The sequence below is a fragment of the Geotrypetes seraphini genome, chromosome 10 (genome assembly GCF_902459505.1).
Source record: "Geotrypetes seraphini chromosome 10, aGeoSer1.1, whole genome shotgun sequence".
Taxonomy (NCBI): Eukaryota; Metazoa; Chordata; class Amphibia; order Gymnophiona; family Dermophiidae; genus Geotrypetes; species Geotrypetes seraphini.
Window position 1 is genome coordinate 101672568 of NC_047093.1, and position 24491 is coordinate 101697058.

Here is a 24491-nt window from a genome sequence, read left to right on the forward strand (position 1 = left end):
GTTTGCCCTGTTGGCAAGCATTGCATTCTGATAGAGTCGCTTGCCAAATTTGTCCATTGTTTTGCCCTCTCTGCCAGGAGGGGTGGAGGCATAAACACTAGAGCCCTGAGTCTTTTTTAAGGTGGACTCCACCAGGAGAGATTCATGGGGCAGCTGGGGTTTATCAAATCCAGGGATTGGTATGACCCTGTAAAGGCTATCCAGTTTACGGGGGGCCCCAGGAACAGTAAGTGGATTCTCCCAGTTTTTATAAAAAGTTTCCCGTAGGATGTCATGTACGGGCAACTTTAGGAACTCTTTGGGAGGTTGATCAAAATCTAATGCCTCCAGAAAAGCTTGTGATTTCTTAGAGTCAGACTCTAGAGGGAGAGATAGAGCCGCCGACAACTCTCTGAGGAATCTAGAAAAAGAAGATTGCTCAGGCTTAGATGTGGTATCGGGGGCCGAAGGCTCCTCATCCAACGACGATGCGTCCTCCTCGGTACCGGGAGGGGATTCTTCCCATAAGTCCGGGTCTCTGACATCAGTGTGCGCGTGCCGAGATACCGGAGTGGAAGGCTTGGTATGGTGAGTCTTAGACAGAGACTTGCCCGAGCGTACCGAGACGGTACCGGGGAATGAAGACCTGTGTCTGTCTCGGTCCCGGGAAGAACGGTGCCGGTCAGGGTCACGGGGATACCGGTGCCCTGTCCGGTCCCGAGGAGGATCGACCGTCGCCAAGGCGTGACTCTCGGAATGAGTATGGAGATGTGACGCCGAAAGAATAGGCATGGACGAGTCCAAAGGTATCGATGGAGTGGATACCGGTTGGACGGTGCGGGGCTCGGGCCGGTCTGGTACCGAAAGCAGCGGTGCCAAGATGGAGGGCAAGAGCTGCTGAAGTTGCTGTTGCAGTTGTTCATGCAACTTGTCTTGGAGGATGGCCGCGATGCGGTCATCCAGGGGTGGCACCGGAACCACTTTTTTCTGTTTTGGTTCCATGGGTGCCTCTCTACGCCCCGGCGATGAGGAGGCCGATGACGAGGCACTCACCGATATCGGGGCGGAGCGTTTTTTGGGTCGGCGTGGAGCCGAAAGGACCGGTGTCGCCACCGAGGTGGGAGGGCGCTCAAGGGTGGAAGGCTTCTTAGCCGGCTTACCTGGCGCCGGTGGCGCCGATGACGGATCAGGTGGTGTCGAAGTGGCCGGTGCCGATTTTGACGGTGCCGCAGATGAAGAAGTCGAGTCCATTGCAGGGCCGGTGCCGAAAAGTATATTCTGCTGGATTTGACGATTCTTCAAAGTGCGTTTTTTAAGAGTGGCACAGCGGGTGCAGGAGTCCGCCCGATGCTCAGGCCCCAAAAACTGCAAGCACCAATTGTGTGGGTCAGTGAGGGAGATCGGGCGTGCACACCGCTGGCACTTCTTAAAACCCGGCTGCGGGGGCATGAATGGGAACACGGCCTCCGCAAAATCAAACCCGGAGGCCTGGATAGTGACAACATGCCCCGCCGGGGCAGGAACGAAAAATAAAGAAGAAATAAAGTTTTGGTTTTTTTTTTTTTAAACTGAAAAGAAAAAAGCACCCGAAGGTGAATAAAACGAAAAATATATGCGAGCGGGAAGGCAAAAAGAGAATTTCAACGACCGTTGAAAAACACACGTCTTCTTCGCTCCGCGGAAACGAAGAAACTGGGGACCACGCACTCCTCCGTCGGGCGGGAAGGCACTCGCGCACGCGCGGTGCGGCCAACTAGAACTTTCTAGTTAAAAAGGTCCGTACCGAGGGCTCCGTCGGTGACGTCACCCATGCGTAAAGAATATGCTGCCTGCTTGTCCCGGGATAAATAACGAAACAAATGTGGTAGTTCAGGAGAGAGATGAAGTTTTCTCTTCGTAAGACATTGTTGCAATTAAAGCCAATGAAAAAATTCTCAGTCTGAGAGCTGAAAATTATCTTGCAACACTGTAAATGGTAAAAGCTGAGTCTCTCAAATGTGATCAATTGTAAGAATGCCCCTCCTACACCAAGAAGGTCAGTAAATCATACCATGAGCAATATGAAAAACAGGATTAAACCATCCAAGAGTTTGAATAGTATCTCTAAGAATAGGATGATGTTTTATATGAGAAGATAATTTACAACTAAGCACAGAAGTGAAAGAAAGGTGAAATTATAGAGCACTCTATTTCAATCCAACTGGGTTGTACAGAAGTAGATAGAATCTGGTACCAAAACCAAGCCTGACATAACAAAAAAGCATGATGATAATTATATAAATTTGGATATCCCACCCCTCCATGTAATTTACTACGTTGCAAAAGATGTTTAGCAATTTTTGGCGGCTTATTACACCACAAAAAATGGGAAAGTTTAGACTCCCATCCTATGTAATAAAAGGCTAACTCGCGCATGCGCAGTCCTATTTTCGTGTTCCGTGCGCTGTAGGTCTGTGGCCGAAGGAGTGCGCATGCGCGCGAATACGTCACCACCCGATCGCCTCCACAAGCCGGACCGCAGCCAGACGACGTTCTCCGTTTCTCCTGTCGCCGCCGCCGATCTCCGTTTCTCCTTTGCCGCCCACCCCCTTCTCTTCCCGCGGGTCCGAATGGCGATTCAAGCAGCGTGTACATCAGTCTCCACACGCTGCTTCGGGCCCTTCTACTGCCCTGATTTGCTCTGCCGCGTCTCTGATGATGTCATCAGGGACGTGCCAGAGTAAATCAGGGCAGAAGGGCCCGAAGCAGCGTGTGGAGACTGATAAAAGCGCTGCTGGAATCACCACCTTTGTAGTCCGGCCCGCGGGAAGGGGAAGGGACAGGGGCGGGTAGAGGAAATGCTAATGCTGCTGCACAGGGAACTGGTGGGGGGGGGGGGAGGGAAATGGAGGGGAAGGGAATGCTGCTTTGGACGGACAGACAGACAGAGAGAGGAAGGGAAACACAAAGAAAATAAGAAATACACAGGGGCAGGTGCTCAGGGAACTGGTGTGGGGGGAGGGAAATGGAGGGGGATGGAATGCTGCTTTGGATAGGCAGAGAGAGGAAGGGAAACACAAAGAAAATAAGAAAGGCACAGGGAACTGGTGTGGGGGGAGGGGGATAGAATGCTGGACAGACAGAGAGAGGAAGGGAAACACAAAGAAAATAAGAAAGACACAGGGGCAGGTGCACAGGGAACTGGTGTGGGGGGAGGGGGATGGAATGCTGCTTTGGACAGACAGACAGATGGAGGAAGGGAGACAGAAAGGAAAGAAGAAAGACACAGGGTCAGGGAGATACACAGAAAGACAGACAGGCAAAGGGGGCCAGGGACAGAGACAGACAGAAAGGACAGCGGGAGCCGCGTCAGGAGGGGTGCGGGATGCGGCAGTGGGAACTTTTCCAATGGGTGCAACTGGGCAGCTGTCGGGAACCTCTGATCAGGGGCAGAGCAAGTTAAGAGTATAATAGGGATAAGAAGGAGGAGGGAGGATAAAAAAGGAAGGGATGCCTACTGCTGGACAGGGGGAGAAGGAAAGAGATGCTGATGGACAGGGGAGGTGAAGAAAAAACAACGGAGGACTAATGTTGGACAGGGGGAGAAGGAAAGAGGTGCTGCTGGACAGGGGGGAGGTAAAACAAAGGGAGAAGGGCTGCTGCTGCATAAGGAGAGCAGTGAAGGGGTGGTGGTGGACACAGTGGAGGTAAAAGGAAGGGAAAATGGACAGGGGGAGCAGTCAAGGGGTGGTGATGGACAGCCAAGGAAAAAGAAAGGCAGAAAGAAAGAAAGCGGCTAAGGAGAGAGAGAGAAAAAAAGACAGACACACACACATATGTTCTAGCACCCGTTAATCTAACGGGCTTAAAGACTAGTATTTTATAATAAGCATGATCAAATAGACAGGGGATCATCATGGAAGTGTAATTAATGATTGGAAGCAACATCATTTTAATAGTCTCTAGATATCCCCACCAGGTAAGGAAGAGTGGAGACCATTTCTGCACCTGATTATCCACCAAAGTCAAAACTCGAGCTTGGTGAAGAGCCAAAGTGGACCTGAAATCTGAAGGGAACAAGATACCCAAATATTTCACTTTGGAAGAGGCCCAATGAAAAAAAAACTGTACACAGTTATGCTGCAAACAGTAAACATTGAGAGGTAAAAGATAATATTTCTCCCAATTAATTTTGTAGCCAGAAATGGATGAGAATTTACCAAGCAAAAACGAGGAATATTTGATAGATACACCACCAAATCATCCGCATATAAAGACAACTTCACCTCCTGGGTACCAAAAGAAATACCTCGGACGTCTACCGCATGGCGGATAGCAATGGCTAGAGGTTCCAAAGCCAGATTGAAAAGCAGCGCCGATAACAGGCGCCCCTTATGGGTAAACATAGAAACATAGAAATAGACGGCAGATAAGGGCCACGGCCCATCTAGTCTGCCCACCCAATGACCCTCCCCTACCTTTATCTGTGAATAGATCCCATGTGTCTATCCCATTTGGCCTTAAAATCAGGCACGCTGCTGGCCTCAATAACCTGAAGTGGAAGACTATTCCAGCGATCAACACCCTTTCAGTGAAAAAGAATTTCCTGGTGTCCCTGTGCAGTTTCCCGCCCCTGATTTTCCACGGATGCCCCCTTGTTGCCGCGGGACCCTATATAATCTAAAAGAAGAGGTTAATTGAGAGTTAAGCCACAATTTAGCAGATGGAGATGTGTAAAGAACACGCACAAAAGCAAAGAATTGATCAGGGAAGCAAACCAGCAAAGTACCCGAAACGTATATGGCTATTCGACCCTGTCATAAGAACATAAGAAGTTGCCTCCGCTGAGGCAGACCCTAGGTCCATCCTGCTCAGCGGTCCGCTCCCGCGGTGGCCCATCAGGCCCATTGCCTGAGCAATGGTCTATACCTATCTATATCCCTCAATCCCTTTTTCTTCTAGGAATCTATCCAAACCTTCTTTGAAACCATTTAATGTTTTCTTGTCTACAACAGCCTCTGGAAGCGCGTTCCATGTATCCACCACCCTCTGAGTGAAAAAGAACTTCCTAGCGTTTGTTCTAAACCTGTCCCCTTTCAATTTTTCTGAGTGCCCCCTTGTACTTGTGGCGCCCCTTAATTTGAAAAATCTGCCCCTGTCTACTTTTTCTATGCCTTTCAGGATCTTGAAGGTTTATATCATGTCTCCTCTAAGTCTTCCCTTCTCCAGGGAGAAAAGTCCCAACTGCTTCAATCTTTCGGTATATGGGAGATTTTCCATTCCCTTTATCAGTCTAGTTGCTCTTCTTTGTACTCCCTCAAGTACCGCCATGTCTTTCTTGAGGTACGGTGACCAGTACTGGACGCAGTACTCCAGATGCGGCTGCACCATTGCACGATACAGCGGCATGATGACTTCTTTCGTCCTGGTCGTAATACCCTTCTTAATGATACCCAACATTCTGTTTGCTTTCCTTGAGGCCGTGGCGCATTGCGCCGATGCCTTCAGTGTTGCATCTACCATCACTCCCAGGTCTCTCTCCAGGTTGCTGACCCCTAGTGGTGTTCCCCCCATTTTGTATGTGAACATCGGGTTCTTTTTCCCCACGTGCATGACCTTGCATTTCCCCACATTGAAGCTCATCTGCCATTTTTCGGCCCACTTTTCCAGCTGTGTTAGATCCTTTTGAAGATCTTCGCAGTCTTCCCTGGTTTGAGCCCTGCTGTATAGTTTGGTGTCATCTGCAAATTTAATGACTTCACACTTAGTTCCCGCCTCTAGATCATTTATGTAGATATTGAACAGGAGCGGTCCCAGCACCGACCCCTGCGGAACTCCGCTCGTGACCCCTTTCCAGTCTGAGTAGTGGCCCTTTACGCCAACCCTCTGTTTCCTGTTTGCCAACCAGTTTTTGATCCATCGGTGGACCTCCCCTTGTACCCCGTGGTTCCATATCTTTTTAAGTAGTCTCACGTGTGGCACCTTGTCGAAGGCTTTTTGGAAGTCAAGGTAAATGATGTCTATAGATTCCCCTTTATCCATCTGGCTGCTCACCCCCTCAAAGAAGTACAATAAGTTAGTGAGACATGACCTACCCTTGCAGAAGCCGTGTTGACTCGGTTTTAGCTGCCCATTTTTTTCGATGTGCTCACAGATGCTGTCTTTAATCAGTGCCTCCATCATCTTTCCCGGGACTGATGTCAGGCTCACCGGCCTGTAGTTTCCCGGGTCTCCTCTTGCGCCCTTCTTGAAGAGGGCGTGACATTTGCTATTTTCCAATCCTCCGGGATCTCTCCGGTTTTTAAGGATAGGTTGCATATCTTTCGAAATGGCTCCGCTATTTCGTTTTTTAGCTCCTTGAGTACCCTTGGATGAATGCCGTCCGGACCTGGCGATTTGTCGCTCTTTAGTCTGTCAATCTGCTTGAGTACATCCTCTTGGCTTACTTCTAAATCGACCAGCTTATCGTCTTGGTCTCCTATAATGATCTCCTCGGGTTCCGGAATGTTGGTTATATTTTCCATCGTGAAGACTGATGTGAAGAACTCATTTAACCTGTCAGCTATCTCTTTCTCTCCTTTTACTACTCCCTTTCTGTCGAAGGCCTTTTCAGCGTCCAAAAACAATGCCACCATGGATACAGAATTACTCTTAGCTGTAAATAAAGCAAGAGAAAGTAAATGAGTATTAGAAGCAAAGAATCTAGATGGTATAAAGCCTGTCTGGTCTGGATGTATAAGCTTGTCAAGGACCATATCTAATCTAGAGGCCAGGATCTTAGCATATAACTTGGCTTCAACATTGATCAAATAAATAGGATGATAATTTTTAACATCAGCAGGATCTCAATCTGGCTTTGGAACCACCACCAATAACACCTCCGTAAAGGTAGCAGGAGCAGAGGGATGTTATAGTAACGCTTGAAATAACGATACAAGTTTAAATGTTAGTAAAGCAGAAAATTTACGATAGAACTCTACCATAAATCCATCCCCACCAGGAGATTTACGGAGCTGCATATGAGTAAGTGCATCTTCAATTTCCTCCTGAGAAATCGGCTGTACTAAAAGAGCACGATTCTCCAATGTCAAAGTCAGATGAAGCAAAGTTTGAAGAAAAACATCTATCTCCTCAGAAGAGACATCAGAGTCCCTAGAATACAACTGCTCATAAAATTTTACAAATAGATCACAGATGTGATAAATATCGGAAAGCATCTCCCCTGAGGCAGATAAGTCCTGCAATACCCTCCGCATAATATGTCACAGAGGTTTTAAAAACACAGGCAGCAGACTCCTCAAAGCATTTAGTATTATAAGAATATCTGAGTTTCAAAGTATCTGTATAGATCTCAGGGGATTGTTTACTCGCATGCTGTAATTCTAATATCTTGATACGAGCTTCTAATTGAGACTTCACTTTCAAGTCAATTTTGTGGTTTTTTAGCAACATAATGTATAATGAAACTTTGCAAAGCCGCTTTCATAGCATTCTTTTGGGTCTGCACAGAAGTATCAACAGAAGTATTCAGCCGATAATATTCATTAAGGAATTGTTCTACTTCAGAAACAAAAACCTCATCTGACAATAAGGAAGAATTAAATCTCCATCGAGAAGCTTGATTAATTGAGAGATCACTATGTAAGTCAATACTGATAGCAGCGTGATCAGAAACTAAAATAGCATTAATCTTAGTGGTAGTGAGCTTGGAAACCTGTGACTTAGAGAGTTAAAAAAAAAAAAATCATTTTGAGAATAGGAAGAGTGAGCCACTGAGAAGCAAATATAATCATGCCCAGTTGGATTGAGAAAGTGCCAGGGATCTATCAGACCCCAATCATCCATAAGTGACAATAAAGTGTTACGAGAGGCAGAAAAGCAACATTTACCAGAAGCTGATTGATCCAAATAAGGATCTAGGCAAAAATTAAAATCTCCACCTATCAACAATGGAATTGAACCCATCAACTCTGGTAAATTAAATAAATCTTTTAAAAAAATTGAAATCTTCCTTATTGGGAGCATAAAGGGATAGCAGATTCAACCTACTACCATTGTAAAGAATCTGAGCAATTACCCAACGACCCTAAGAATCAGATTTGTGATGAAGTACAGTAACTACAGCATTTTTATGAACAAGGATGCCCACACCACCATCCTTCCCCACAGTAGGAGCATACATACAGTCTCAACCCAATCTCATTGTAATTTCAAAGATTCTTTACAATTTAAATGCGTTTCTTGAAGCATACAACTGTAGGTTTCAGAGATTTTAAGTAGGAGAGCATTTTCTTACGCTTGATAATAATAATAATTTTATTTTGTATACCACCATACCCAGGGATCATAGTATTCAGCCCATTAACGTTCAGAGAAACACAGTGAAAATCATTAGCCATAACTAAACCATAAATAGAGATAAGTCATACATGAGATGAATAGGAAAAACCACTGGCAAGGAAATAAAGAACCAGAACCAAAAGAAGTTCAGGCACTAAAAGAAATCTGGTTTGCAAAAAGGCAAACCATAAGCAAGAGAACTTGCGTGGGGAGTAGAACAGACATGACAAGGGTTCCTGTGAACCCCCACAGGGCATATCACATTATCTATATCAGCATAAACAACAGGGCCATTATCGTGATATATAAAATGCAAGGTGAAAGAATCCAGAAAACATACAAACAAATGTATACACAAAATTCACAAGCCAAATAAAGGCAATACATAGCAGAAGAAAATACAGAACTGTGATGTTATAACCTCACTTAGCAGAGGACACTGGTACATCCATTTCAGTCAGCCCTTGTTGTTAAGATAGGACTGAAGAAATTCCGGAGAATCAAAATTCTTGGTGACATTATTTAGTGTAACTCTCATACGAACCGGATTTAAGAACCCATATTGGGCCTTGAGGCGTTTAAGTTCCGGCCTCATGGCCAAGAATTGCTTGCGATGAAAGGCAGTAGACTTCGCTAAATCCAGTAAGATGAGAATAGTGTGATCCTGCCATTTCAGTGGAGCTTTAGCCTTAGCAGCAGTAAGAATAGCCAAAACTTGTTGGTATCAAAGCAATTTTACTTGGAATTACGCAGTCAATTTGAAGAAACCCTATGGGCCTTCTCAATTCCATTGGAGGATCTAAATGAAGATTAAGCAATTCAGGAATAAATTTGATACAGAATCGATCAGGTCATCAGCTTCAGCCGCTTCCGGAATTCCTAAAGTGCGCAGGTTATTCCTCCTTTTGCAATTAGTTAGATCTTCCACCTCTGTTTGCAACCGATGAATTATTTTTGTGTGTGCATCGATGAGCAGCCTTTCCTTCAAGTGTCAAAGTTCTGGAATCTAAACTTTCCAACTTCTGACACAAAGAGTTTATCTGATCCGTTTGAGATTGATTGCCTGTTTGCAGATCTTGAAGTGCTTGATGATTAATCAGGAGCATTTCTTTGATTTTGGCAAATTTGTCCATCATCGCTGATGCCAACGCAGAGTTAGATAATTCTTTTGATGAATGCTGCTTTGCAGGCGATGGTAGGTCCAGTTTAGACCATTTAGCATAATGCAGAGTGGCAAAAGCCGCATCTATACGCTGGGTTTTCAATTGTGCCATAGTGCAACTTAATACCAAGGTAAATAGGATGCCAAAGATCTGTAAAAGATTCAGTTAATAGTAAATCTTTAATAGGCCCTGCGGGAGCACTACTGAACACGTCCTTTCACATGCCTTGCTAAACCATGTCCCAGGCAGGACTATTTTTGAGCATGAGTTGGGCGCTAGGTAGACGTGAGTTAGGAGGACACGACTTAGGTGTCACTTAGGCATGCCGAAAGTGTCCTCATATAGGCAAATGGGGCTAGCGGTGTGCCCCAGGGCTCGGTATTTGGGCCCATCTTATTTAATATTTTCATCAATGACCTAGAAGAAGGAACATCCAGTGATATCAAGTTTGCAGACGACACAAAGCTATGCCGAACAATCAGATCGCAGAAGGATAGCGAGGAACTCCAGAGTGACTTGTGTCAGTTAGAGAAATGGGCGGAGAAATGGCAGATGAAGTTTAATGTGGAAAAGTGCAAAGTAATGCATTTAGGCAGAAAACAAGGAACACGAGTATAGAATGTCAGGTGCAACTCTGGGTAAGAGCGAACAAGAAAAGTACCTGGGTGTACTGATAGATAGGACACTGAAACCGTCGGCACAATGTGCGGCAGCAGCAAAGAAAGCAAATAGAATGTTAGGCATGATAAAGAAAGGAATCACAAGTAGATCGGAGAAAGTTATAATGCCGCTTTATAGGGCAATGGTCAGACCACACTTGGAATACTGTGTCCAACATTGGTCTCCCAACCTAAAGAAGGATATAAAACTGCTGGAGAGGGTGCAGAGACGAGCAACGAAGCTAATAAAAGGTATGGAAAACTTGGAATACGAGGAACGACTTAAGAGACTGGGATTGTTCTCCCTTGAGAAAAGCAGACTGCAAGGGGATATGATTGAGACTTTCAAAATACTGAAAGAAATCGACAAAATAGAGCAGGAAAAACAATTATTTACAAAGTCCAATGTGACACAGACAAGAGGACATGGACTGAAGCTAAGGGGGGACAAGTCCAGGACAAATATCAGGAAGTTCTGCTTCACGCAACGAGTGGTGGACACCTGGAATGCTTTCCCAGAGGAGGTTATTGCGGATTCCACCGTTCTAGCATTTAAAAGCAAACTAGATGCACATCTTATGAGAGGCATAGAGGGATATATGGGTGACTAAAATTACGCATGTGCGGATCACCGGACTTGATGGACCGAAGGTCTGATCCGGAGATGGCAGTTCTTAAACATAGAAACATAGAAAATGACGGCAGAAAAAGGCCACGGCCCATCCAGTCTGCCCACACTTGTAACCCACCCTCTAACTTCTCTATGAAGAGATCCCACATGCCAGTCCCATCTTTTCTTAAAATCTGGCACGCTGCTGGCCTCGATTACCTGTAGTGGAAGATTATTCCAGTGGTCAACCACCCTTTCGGTGAAGAAATATTTTCTTGTGTCGCCATGAAATTTCCTACCCCTGATTTTCAGTGGATGCCCTCTTGTTGCCGTAGGTCCTATAAGAAAGAAGATGTCTTCTTCCACCTCGATACGGCCCGTGATATATTTGAACGTCTCGATCATGTCTCCTCTTTCTCTGCGTTCCTTGAGTGAGTAAAGCTGTAACTTACCCAGCCGTTCCAGATACGGGAGATCCTTGAGTCCCGAGACCATCCTGGTGGCCATTCGCTGAACTGACTCAATTCTCTGCACATCATTTTGGTAATGTGGTCTCCAGAATTGTACACAGTATTCCAGATGGGGTCTCACCATGGATCTGTACAATGGCATTATGACTTTTGGCTTATGGCTGACGAAACTTCTACGGATACAGTCCATGATTTGTCTAGCCTTGGATGAAGCTTTCTCCACTTGATTGGCAGTCTTCATGTCTTCGCTAATGATCACTCCCAAGTCTCGTTCTGCTACTGTCCTTGCTAGGATCTCACCATTTAGGGTGCAAGTCCTGCATGGATTTTTGCTGCCTAGGTGCATGACCTTTCATTTTTTGGCATTGAAACTTAGTTGCCAAGTCTTTGACCAATGCTCCAATAAGAGTAGGTCTTGCTTCATACTGTCGGGCATTGAGCTTTTGTCGGGTGCTGTGCTTTTGCCTACTATGTAGCATAGTTTGGCGTCATCGGCGAATAATGTAATTTTACCTTGAAGCCTCTTAGCCAAGTCTCTTACGAAGATGTTAAATAGGATCGGGTCTAAGACCAAGCCCTGCGGCACTCCGCTTATCACCACCTCCGTTTACCACTACCCTCTGAAGTCTACCTCTAAGCCAGTCCCTAACCCATGCACTTAATGTTTCAACTAATCCCATCAAACTCATCTTGCTCAATAACCTGTGGTGTGGGACGCTATCAAACACTTTGCTGAAGTCCAAGTACACGACGTCCAGGGACTCCCCTACATCCAGCTTTCTTGTTATCCAGTCAAAGAAGCTGATCAGATTGGATTGGCAGGACCTTCCCTTTGTAAATCCATGTTGATGGGGGTCTCGTAGATTCTCCTAGTTCAGGATCATGTCTAATTGGCGTTTTGATTCTTGTGGGAGTTTTCTGGGGGAGGTCCTCTAAGAGACTGTTGATTGACCTCACTTGTGTTTGTTGCTTTGTGCTTTATTTTTTGCACTTTTTGAACTTCTATTGATTTATATTACACACTTTGGAAGTACCCCATGATGGTGTGGGGGCAGGGACTGGTTGTCCTTGTCTCATGATGTGAAGCGTAGGAGTACTGCTCCCTTCGCTGCTTTATCACACTGAGGGCACTCCTTTATTAAATTATATTAATTACTTTCTGGAGTTCCACCACTTGTGTGTTCACAATTGTTTGGTCAGTGAGCAGTCTCTTTGAGGACCGATTGATCTTTACTGCCTCTTCTTTTGGTATCTTGATTCGAATTAGGGGCATAGATACAAAACAGTGTTAGAACATGTTTCCCCAAGATCATCTTTACTTGAACCCACCTTCCTGAAGGATCTGCAGAAATAAAATTAAATACAGATGAGCATTTCTTATAGACTAAAACAGCCACTCCCGCTTTCTTACCCACAGCCGCGCAAAAAAACACTGCTTGACCCATCCTCCCTCTAGTTTCTTAGATTCCCCTGCAATCAAATGAGTTTCCTGTATCATACATATATCCACACCTTGCTGCTTTAAAAAATTGAGCGTTTTCTTCCTTTTAACAGGATGATTGAAGCCAATAACATTTAAAGAAATAATTTTAAAATTCATTCCAAAATTTCAAAGAATACCCACAATAGAATACCAAAAATCCTTTTATTCCCCACAAAGACCCTTTGCTCAAAACACGTCCTAAACCCCCTATTAAAACCCCCCTGTTCACCCCCCAATTCCCTAACCCCCATATCATACGAATGCTTTACATTTAGACTAGCAGCCAGAATCCCTCCACAGGCACCATTATTAATTACTTCCCCTTATCCACTTAAAATTAATCAACTCATATAGACTAAAATATTTCACAAATATCAAAATAAATAGATGCTCATAAAAAGTAAACAAATAAATAATAGAATATATTATCGGGAGCCCCTCTCCAGCAGGGCACCTGATCACAGTTACACCCCTCCCCTGATCCAGCAGGGGAGAACACTTCAAAAAAAGCGGTGCCAACGGCTCACCGAGACCAGCAGCAGTATCGGGAGTCCCTCTCTCGCAGGGCACCTGATCAGTTACACCCCTCTCCCAATCCAGTAGGGGAGAACACTTCAAAAGAAGCGGTGCCAATGGCTCACCGAGACCAGCAGCAGTATCGGGAGCCCCTCTCCAGCAGGGCACCTGATCACAGTTACAGCCCTCCCCCGATCCAGCATGGGAAAACACTTTAAAAGAAGCGTTGCCAACGGCTCACCGAGACTAGCAGCAGTATCGGGAGCCCTCTCCAGCAGGGCACCTAATCACAGTTACACCACTCCCCCGATCCAGCAGGGGAGAATACTTTAAATATATATTTTTTATTTCTCTTGATACTTATTTTTTATCTCTATTTTTTATTTATTTTACTTATTTATTTTTAATTCTATCTTTAAATTTATTTATTCATTACTTGGTGGAATATTTATTTCTATCTCTATCTCTGTCTTTATATTTTATCTTTATTTTTCATAAATTGTCTCTTCAGGTACTTTAGTTAGATTGTGAGCCTTTGGGACAGTTAGGGAATTTCCAAGTACCTATCTTATTTATTTTTATTTATTGTATCTTTTAATGCATTCATTTTTGTAAACCGCTTAGAAACCTCACGGTTATTAGCGGTATATAAGAATTAAATTAAAATAAAATATAATAATAAAGTACATTCCCTATACATATGAACATTCATTAAATTATTGAAATGACTAAACAAATGCAATTAGTGAATATTATCATTGAATACCCTTTATATTGCCCCAAATCAATCTAACCCTCCTCCAGGCAAGATAATTAATTACTTCCCCTTATAAATTAAAATTAATCACCTCCTATAATATTGATCTATCCATGATACCCAAAAATGTTTAATAGATGTCTGAACAAATAAATAAATACTAATGATGAAGAACTAAAAAATGGATTATATCAATAAGATAAATTACGTTCCTTATACTCATGGAAATACCTTAAATCAATGAAATTGCTTAATAAATCTAATTGATCCATACAAACATTGAATACACTATATATTTCTCAGATCTATCCAAACCCGGGGGGGTTACATCAGTAAAATTAAATTAGCCCTTGAAATATTCAACTAAAAGCTCCCCTTATACAAGGTTATTAAAAACCAATAGAATTACATCAAAGAGATCTAAATCATAAGATTTAAAAACAGTAGACACAATTACATCAGTAAAATTAAATTAGCCCTTGAAACATTCAACTAAAAGCTCCCCTTATACAAGGTTATTAAAAACCAATAGAATTACATCAAAGAGATCTAAATCATAAGATTTAAAAACAGTAGACACAATTTCTGCTCCAACCCAATAGCCTGCATTGCCAACTTATCCGTACATATCAAGAACAATTTCAAGCAATCTGTAGGTATCCGTGAAACCCTGCTGGCCACCCCTGTTTGCCCATAGGTTCTGGATTGATGATATTTGTACTGAAGAAGCCATTGCATTCTAATTCCCCCTATAAGCCCAGCCACACCTCATTGGAGCAGCTATCAGCGCACTCATAACCTTGCAGATGTAATCTCTGAGAATGTGCTGGTACTGAGAACTTCTGATTTGCCTCTGAAACCAGGACTGAGGTTCCCAATTGTAGAAAATTTCAAGGGCAGAAGCTCCATTCCTAATCTCTGGCAGGACCGACATGGTACCACACGTTGTGATGTTTCGGAATAAACTGAAGTTTAGTCTCACAATATTGCTTCTTGTCATCCACTACCATGCTGAGCTGACAAGCCCACAGCGCAGATACATGCAATAATGCAGAGAACATGGGCATCTTCTCCCCCAGAGCTGCTGCCAGAATGATGGATCTTTTCCGCGTCTGAGCTACTCCATACTGCCCAACCTGCAATACCCCAATGTAAAACTTTTCTCCTTTGTAAGGCGGTTCTGGGATCCCGATCTTCACCGTCACCTCACCGTCACAGATTACGGTCCTGACCCCGACCGTTGACAGTATGAAGTACTGGTACCGCTGGCAACAATAGTTCTTAAGGAAAACTTTCCCTTAAACGGCCATTGACCTGAAATCTGCAGCGGCCTCGCTGGTTACTGATCAGGATTCTGTTCTTTACAAATGGTCTGTATAACTTGGCTTCCTCTTTTCTTCAAACTTCTCCAGAACTCTTCTCTCCCTTTCACCCTCAGCATCTTATTTACAGCTCCCCAAGCTGCTTCCGGTCGTGCCTTTTTCTGGATATCGGTCCTAATGCCAAAACGCCACTCTCCACCCCAAACAAGATGGTGCACCAGAAAATCAGACTTTATGACTCACAGCACTCACCCGAGCCACATGGAACAAAGGAGATGGTGAGTAAGAGGGCGGTGGACACTTGCACAGCTTAATGCTTGATCCTTAATTGTTCTTAAATCTTTGATCCATTCTTCAAATATTCAAAAGGTACTCACTGCTTACCGTAGGCCACAGCTCCTCCCACCTATTCCATCACCACCAACTTCTATTTGACGTAAAGTAGTCACCTGTCTTTCTAATGACATAGTGGGTTGGAACTTCTTCAGTAGAAATAGAATATTCTCCCATGAGAAGGCTTTTTTTCAAAAAAACAAACAAACCCAAACTGTCATCATGGTTCTAGGACAGTTTAAAAAAAAATACAAACCCCGAAGTGAAATTAAATGACCAAATCCAAATTAAATAAATACTTTAAAAACTCTCCAATATCCAGAGAAGACAGAACATAAAGACACAATGCATTTGTCAGAATTAGTCCATCGGTGTTTCTTGTTTGGACAAAAACTCCTTTAACTTTTCAGGGTTATCAAATTGGTAAAATTTCTCCTTGTATGTAACCCTCATAAGAGCAGGATAGTATAGCCCATAAGTTGCTCCAATCTCCTTTAGTTGTTGTCTCATTTGTAGGAATTGCTTACGCAGATGTACTATTTCACTTGCAAAGTCTGGGACAAACATAATATTTGAGTCTTTATAGGATAGATTTTTTTTCTCCTTTGCCACCCTTAAAATTTCTAATACATGATGGAAATGCAGCAGGCGAAAAATTATCGGTCTAGGTCTCACCTGACCTTGAGGTCTCCTCCCTGAGATTCTTTGTGCCCTTTCTATTTCTAGTGGCACTTTGAGATTGAGGGGAAATATTTTTGGAATAACTTCCTCTAGAAAAGATAATATATTTTTCCCATCTGCCCCCTCTTTTAGACCCAGGATCTTCACATTATTTCTCCTTGCCCGGTTCTCATATTCAGTCATCCACTTTCCCATCTCTTGAATGATCTTATGATCCTTTTTGCAGCACTGCTGTTCCTGCTCCACTTTCTCCACCCGGATCTCCATTTGATCCATTATGATACTGAACATATCCATTTTGTTTCCCAGATTTGCTATCTGTTCTGTGACTTCTTTCAAAGCCACTCTAATATTCCTTAGTTCCTCCAACTCTATCATATCTAAGGCGTCCATAGGCAGAGGAGTCTTAACAGGGGTAGGAGGATCTTCTTTTGGCCTTTTAGTCTTCCCTCCTGTTTTTGGAGCAGTCTCAAGCTTTGATTGTTTGTTAGAAGCCATTGATTGAAAACTTTCCAAACTTTCTGCCTTAAAAGAGAAACATTATACAGCTGAAAACCATCAAATGGGTTCCTAGGGACAGGCTCAACAGCTACACAGCCATCTTCTACGTCTCCAAGTTCCGGAATCGTTTAAAACGACTCCTAAAACATAGTACTTGAAAATAAATTTGACTCTCAAAAGAAATCTTAATCATTGTACTGCTGATCTTTGGCTCTTTTGACTGAGTTTGCCTCCCACTGTCCTAAGGTATCGTCTCACATGGCAGAAACCACTGCCTAAAAGAAACCTCCTGTGGCTCAGTGCTTAAAGATACTTCCTGTCATCTTCCCAGGGTTCCTTAGTATGGTCAGGAACCACAGCACATATTCCTTTTTTTGTGACAATCTGCCATCTAGGTGCATTGATGATGCCACAATAATGTCAGATTCTGCATCAGACATGTCCTCTTGCTCTGAACCACAGCCGTTGTGAGTAGGGATTATCTTATTTTCTTAGCCTTTTGGGAATGAGGTTTAATATGCTAGATATATTTCATGTGCTTTGCGTAAGTAATGCACTATTAAACATCTTTTTCCATAATTATCAAAGAGAAGTCCTCTTTACTCCCAAAAATAGGTTTAGTATACAGTGTATATATATATATATATATATATATTATTTTTTTTCCCCATGTGCTTTGCTTAAGTAAAGCATTATTAAACATCTTTTGACTTTAATATCAAATTGAAATCCTGTATACCCCAAAAAATAGAAGCCCCATTTGCCTATTGAGCAGCCAGGTTTGCTCATGGGTGGGTAAAGTGTATATGAATGATGGCACATGACGCAAAAGGTTAAAAAAATGTATTAAGTTTATTTATTTCCATAACAATTTATCAAAAGATTATTTGCGTCACCGGAAGATCTTTACAGATGCCAAACGCTGGAATTTCTTGCAACGATCTCAATCCCTTAATTGTCGTTCACCAATATATACTAGTGCTGCCCGATTCACGATTCGAATCGATTCACCGATTCGAATCAGGTGAATCGATTTGAATCGATTCAATTAAAAAAAAAACCGGCCTCCCGATTCAATGGCCGACCCTTCCCCCATGCCTTCCTAAAGCAGGAGCTGCAATGCTGCCTCTTGCTGGCCATCCGCTGCTGCTCCTGCTTGAGGGGGGAGGGTCAGTCAGAAAGGCCTCCCCCAGCTTGCCCGCTATTGCTTCCTTACCGCTAATAGGGCAGCTTGCAGGCTCGCTGGTGTTATAGCGATCCCTGCAGCTGCCCGTGGTCCTCAGCGGCACATTCTCTCTGAAACATAGAAACATAGAAATAGACGGCAGATAAGGGCCCATGGCCCATCTAGTCTGCCCACCTTAATGTCCTTCCCCTACCTTTGCCCTGTGAATAGATCCCATGTGCCGATCCCATTTGGCCTTAAAATCAGGCACGCTGCTGGCCTCAATCACCTGTAGTGGAAGACTATTCCAGCGATCAACCATTCTTTCAGTGAAAAAGAATTTCCTGGTGTCACCTCGTAGTTTCCCGCCCCTGATTTTCAACGGATGCCCTCTTGTTGTCGTGGGACCCTTGAAAAAGAAGATATCTTCCTCCGCCTCGATGCGGCCCGTAAGATACTTGAACGTCTCGATCATGTCCCCCCTCTCTCTGCGCTCCTCGAGCGAGTATAGCTGTAATTTGTCAAGCCGTTTTTCGTATGGTAGATCCTTGAGTCCCGAGACCATCCGGGTGGCCATTCTTTGCACCGACTCCAGTCTCAGCACATCCTTGCGATAATGCGGCCTCCAGAATTGCACACAGTATTCCAGGTGGGGCCTCACCATGGATCTATACAATGGCATAATGACTTCCGCCTTACGACTGACGAAACCCCTTCATATGCAGTCCATGATTTGTCTTGCCTTGGACGAAGCCTGCTCCACTTGATTGGATCCTGCCCCTGACATCAGAGCAGGGGCAGGACGTAGCAGGAAGAACGTGCCGCTGAGGACCACGGGCAGCTGCAGGGATCGCTATAATACCAATGAGCCTGTAAGCTGCCCTATTAGCGGTAAGGAGGTAAGAGAGGGGAAGGTGCAGGCTGCGGAGGGAGCAGGCATTCATTCACGGCGGGGGGAGGAGAAAATGTGCCTTCGCGGTGGGAGGGAGCAGGCGTTCGTTTGCGGCAGTGGGGAGCAGGCTTTTGCAGCGGGAGCAGGCCTTCGCGGTAGGGAGGAGGAGAAAATGTGCCTTCGTGGGGGGGAGCAGACCTCGTGGAGGGAGCAGGCCTTCACGTGGGAAGGAAGAAAGTGCCTTCCTGGGGGGAGCAGGCCTTCGTGGGGGGAACAGGTCTTCATGGTGGGGAGCAGGCCTTCAGGGCAGGGAGGCAGGCCTGTGCAGAGGGAGGAGGAAGGAGTAAGAGGGGGAGGGGAGATGCCAGACCTGGGCTGAAGGGAAGAGAGAGACCAAAAAGAGGGGGAGGAAAGCAGAGGAGAGTTGCTGGACTAATGGAGAGAGAGGGAGATAGAAATGTAAGACCACAAGGGGAAGGGTACAAGAGGGACAGATACTGTTCTAAAGTAGGTGGGCAAGGTGCAGGAGCAGGAGCGATAGTAGGAGAAAGCCTGTACCTGGGGAAGGGGATACAGGAGGTAAGGAAGAGAGAAAGAAGAAGCTGGATATGGGAAGAGATAAAATACTGGGCATGGAGGGAGCATAGGAACAGAGACACAGAAGAGAGATGCTGGATGAAAGGGTAGATGAGAAAAGGAGAGATGGTGGATCTGTGAATGGTGTGGTCCATCGCTGCAGCTACGGGGGGATGGAAATGAAAAAAAGGAAAGATGCCAGACCTCCGGGGGAGGAAAGGGAAACAGAAGGGGAGGACAGAGATGGAAGATGGATGGTTAGCACGGAGAAAGAAGAAGGAGAGCCTGATCAGAAGACAACCAGACCAACATGGGACTAACACGATTGGAAAAATGACCAGACAACAAAAGGTAGGAAAAATAATTTTATTTTTTGTTTTGTGATTATAATATGTCAGATTTGAAATGTGTATCCTTCCAGAGCTGGTGTTGGATCTTAAACATGAGCTAGGATTTAATAGAGAAAGGAAAATTATTTTTTGTTTGTTTATCTTGTTTACACCACAGGGCCAGTGTGGGTAGGAGAGGGCAAAGGGGGTGAAGACGCTATAAAATAAACCCATCAGGATGTTTGGAAAAAACCACCCAATTGGGCAGGAAAATCGAATCGAATTAAAAAAAAAAAAAAAATCGATTCAATAGGCTGAATCGAATCGCATTTTTTTTTCCTGAATCAGGCTGCACTAATATATACCTTACATGACCAGCATGACATCATTACTTGCCAATCAACTGACAGAGGCTGTCCTTAAGTTTGAACAAAGAACTTCCTTTTGACATCGAAATAAAAGTTTCAGAAATCATATTTTTGTTTACATTCATTTCTGAATATGCATAAACATATTATAACATACCCAATACCCTTTTTGTCATTCTCAAAAAGGTGCAATCAAACAGCTTCTCTGTGTCAGATGAAAATCTTGCTTTGGAAAACTGAGTTTCAAGTTTCACTGACACACATTCCCAAATAGGCTACAAGTACCCTCCCTTCCTATGCTGGAGGTCAAACTAGCTGACCTTTCCCTGCTGTGAGTCTCTCAAGGACTGGTACAGTGTTTCTGATTCTAACTATTTCCAGATGTTGCCTCTTAGGATTTCTTCTTAAAGTTTCTTCAGGTTTAAAATATATAATATATGTTTTTCAAAACCAATTCTTATGTTCAATATACATTCATACACTTAATCACTCACATTCGTTCGGGGCCCCTTCCATCCATAGATCCACACAACATATTTCATTCATATTTAATATATATAACTATCTGTATTCAAAAATATGAAACCTTATATCTTCCACAAGCCAGACTGAGAGGTCTGATATTAATTAGAACCACGAGGCTCAAGGCGGGAAACTGAACAAGACACAGAGAGGACAAAGACCGAACACAAGATGGAGTAAAGCCAAGAAGAAGATACTTATAGAAACACAGAAAACCAAAATGGAGTCATTAATATCTCTATGTGTGTATTATGTATATTTATTCCTGATTTCCTCTATGATCTGGCTTAACAGCAAAATACATAACAAGATTATTATTTTGCTTTTCCTTAATATTAATCTCTAACGTGTTTTTCTGGCCTTGGCTACGTTCATATTCAGATTTTTATTTACCAACTTTTTGTACACTTCTATTGGGCGTGACCTTAACTGTCATATGTACTTCTAACTAGTTTACCCAGAACCATACGAAAAGCAGACGTTTTTGTAGAAAAAACTCCACATAATACTGCACCATGTCATGCACATAATCCATTCCATTAGCTAGCGAACCCCTACAGCCCACGAGCCACTGTTCACTAAATGAGGACACCTTCAGGAAGCCTAAGTGACACCTAAGTTGCATCCACCTAACTCACGCCTACCTAATGCCCAAAAGTAGACCTGGTTTTTCAAAGGAATCCTCTTTACACCAAAAAATAGAAGATTTAGTATGCAATATACAGATATATTTTTTCATGTGCTTTGATTGGGGAACATAAAGGCCAAAAGAGGAACTGGACAAGTGCTGAAGGTACATGTTTGATATTTATCCTAGAGAAATGACTACTTGTGAAACAAGAGGATATAAGCTTGGCTTTGGAAGTGACATGCAGTTTATTATCTGAGTGTGTGTGGAGCAGTGGTTAGAGCTACAGCCTTAGCACCCTGACGTTGTTGGGCAATCGGAACAGAAGAGAAATATGATAAAGGAGTCACATAGGATATAATTGGTATATAAATAATTAAAAGATAAATAAATAAAATATAATAGTGGTGCCAGCATTTTACTGCCTACAATTTTAATGTAAAAAAAAGCATAAAATTGCCATTCTAATGATGTCATAATGCTAACACACAATAACATTATAGATGTTATTAGGACATCTATGCAACGCCTAAAAGGTGATTCTGCAAAGTATGTCTAACAATATAGATGCGCTTAGATTCACTCAGCACCGCTGAGAGCAATTCTCCATACATTGAGTGTAACCAATGAAAACAGTAGAGCATTGGTGTCAATGCAGCACAGTTCACATGAACGCGCTTGTGTTCACGACATAAGTAAAGAATGAGCCAATTAATAGTGTTAAGTGGTACATTTTGTCCAACTAAAGTGTAACATTCATTTAAGAAGTTTCAGCTTATGTTTAAAGAAGAGAGAGAATAAGGTCATTTTATTGTGTTTCGCACAATGTTCTCTTATAAGTTTTTATGCTTAATATATATACATCAAGTGTAGTCAATGGAACATTAGAAGACAGACACCAATGCAGCGTGATATGCATGCACTTGTGACGATGGTATAAAAAATTTAAAGAATGAGTTAAGGAAAACAAATTAAATTATCATTCTGACACAGAAGCAATGTTTTTAACAATGATTTTTTTCTTTATGTAAAATAAATACACATTAGGGGTTGTAAAAGCAAATATTGTACTAGTGATGTCAACGCAACTTATGTGTATGCGCTGGCATCTTGTATTTAAGAAGGCACAATTTTAAGTTGGCGTTGGTAATCTAGAAGACATCGCTAAAATGAGCTAAGTTGCTTAAAAAACTTTTTCAATTTATTAGCTAAATAGCAGATTGTAAAGATAATTTAACCACTCTATTATTTTTAGAAACCAGCCCTTACCTTATAGAAGCCCAAAGGATGAAACAGGACCCATCAGTACTTTGAGATTTACAACTACCACACTGGCTGTGATAACACAGCGGAGAGTGCACCCATCTATCATTACAACAAAGATAAGTGTTTCTCTTTGTGGAATACATATGAAAAATACTGAAAGCAGCTAAAGTTGGTTGTAAAGGGGTTTTTTGGACTCCCACATCAATGATGGTAGGATTCATCATATCAAGTGCTGTTTTGATAAATGTTTGATTAATATTGATGAAAATTTATTTTAGAAATTTGGTACAAACGACAAGAAAAAAGAGAGTAAAAATTATTTTTTTAAAAAGTGAAGGTTTTTGACCAGTGAAAGAGAACTTGATCCAGTTATAACCAATAGACTTCACTATAGTCTAAAGGTTTGGATCTCTGAGGTCTTTTCCTTCATTTATATTTAAAATTACATTTAAAATCATATTTAATATTAGGTCATAACAATATGCATTTTCAATTTGATAACCTCCAGCTGTGTAACATTTTGAAATTTCCTTTTGAATATTTAGGCTGGAGAAAAGCAAGTAGATTACATTTGTTTAGAGGCAGGTGAAAAACACATGTAAATAAGTATGGGGATTTTAAAAAAAATTCCGCATGTGTACATCCCCTTCCCTCCCCCAACCTAATCCTAAAATACTTCTCCCCCTCCCCAAACACACCTTTAAAATGTCTTAAAATTGCTTCTTTCCTAACTGGTGGGAAAGAGGAAATTTTAAGACAAATTATGTGGGTAAAATGTTTGAACATTACCCTCAATAATGATAAACCACTCCATCTTTAGACTTATTGCTAAGTAAAGCATTGTTACAAACAAAAGCTTGCTAAGTTACTATAGCTAAGTCTATATTTATTATTGTTATTGTTGATTTACCTTGCAATATCACTGGGATTAAAGCTGGGATCACTCCAGCTGTCTAAAATCTGCAGCAGTTTGCACTGTAGCTCTGGATTGTCTGCTACATAGGCCTCTACAAGATTCGTCTTGTCTTGAAGAAGCAAGGGAGTGCACATCTAGAAATATTGATGAAATTCAATTAGGTCTGTTTTACTATTTTCCATGCACAAAGAGTAATAAAAATGAACTTAAATTTCGGGCAAACTCCATTCAGTTTTTGTATTTTTTTCTTTGTACATTACCAGTAAACCCTCCTGGACGTATTCATTGCTGGGACATGGTCTCTCAGAAGAACCTGTTCCCCATTCTTGTAATATAGACATCTTACTCTGATGTCTTCAACTCCTATTCTCAGGTACATTATCTCACTAACTGTTCATTGCATTGCTCTCACCTCCTACAAAACTGTATCATTCAGTTTGGACCATTCAATCTGTTCTAAATCCACACATATTCATTATGTTATTTACTTCCCTTACATACATTTTTTGGTCTTACTGAGACCTGGTTGCATCTGGTCTTAGTAAACGCTACCCCTGGCTATCAATCATTTTGTGCATTGAAATGGGGTGGAGGGACAGCTGTTATTATCCCTGCCTCATTTTTAGCGCTTGAGCTTCCTGCTTCTGCCTTTTCCAATCCAAAAGTACTGGGCATTTATGTTCTCTCCTTTATCCAACTGAATTTTCTGAAATTCTACAATCCCCAATCAAGTTCCCTGTATGCTTGGGAAAACCTGCTACAGACCCTTGTGGATGCTTCAATTAGATACCCAAACCTCTTAATTGTTGCAGATTTCAACTGCCATGTAGTCATTAACACAAACCACAAGCTCTCTTCCTTTTTATCATTCCTTCAGGATTTATTCAGCTTGTATTGTTTCCTACCCAAGTGGTGGACCATAAGCTTGTGTTGGTGCTCTCCTTGCCTTCAGCAGCTTTTGCTGTAGATGATTTTTCTAGCCTTCTGCTTTCATAGACTATTCACTATCTCATTCATGTCCCAGTTTCAGAACCCA

The 24491-nt window shown here is 42.7% G+C and overlaps 1 protein-coding gene across 2 annotated transcripts in view; it reads right to left on the reverse strand.

The window, feature by feature from the left end:
* Positions 1 to 24491, reverse strand: part of EXD3 (exonuclease 3'-5' domain containing 3) — a 411655-nt gene that overhangs the window by 214901 nt on the left and 172263 nt on the right. For both annotated transcript variants that reach the window (XR_004540939.1, XM_033961769.1), the window contains exon 8: positions 23450 to 23589. Coding sequence is in view for 1 of the 2 variants with exons in the window: in XM_033961769.1 (XP_033817660.1) it covers positions 23450 to 23589 (140 nt within the window). In the remaining variant the exon portion in view is untranslated. The remainder of the gene's footprint in view (positions 1 to 23449; positions 23590 to 24491) is intronic.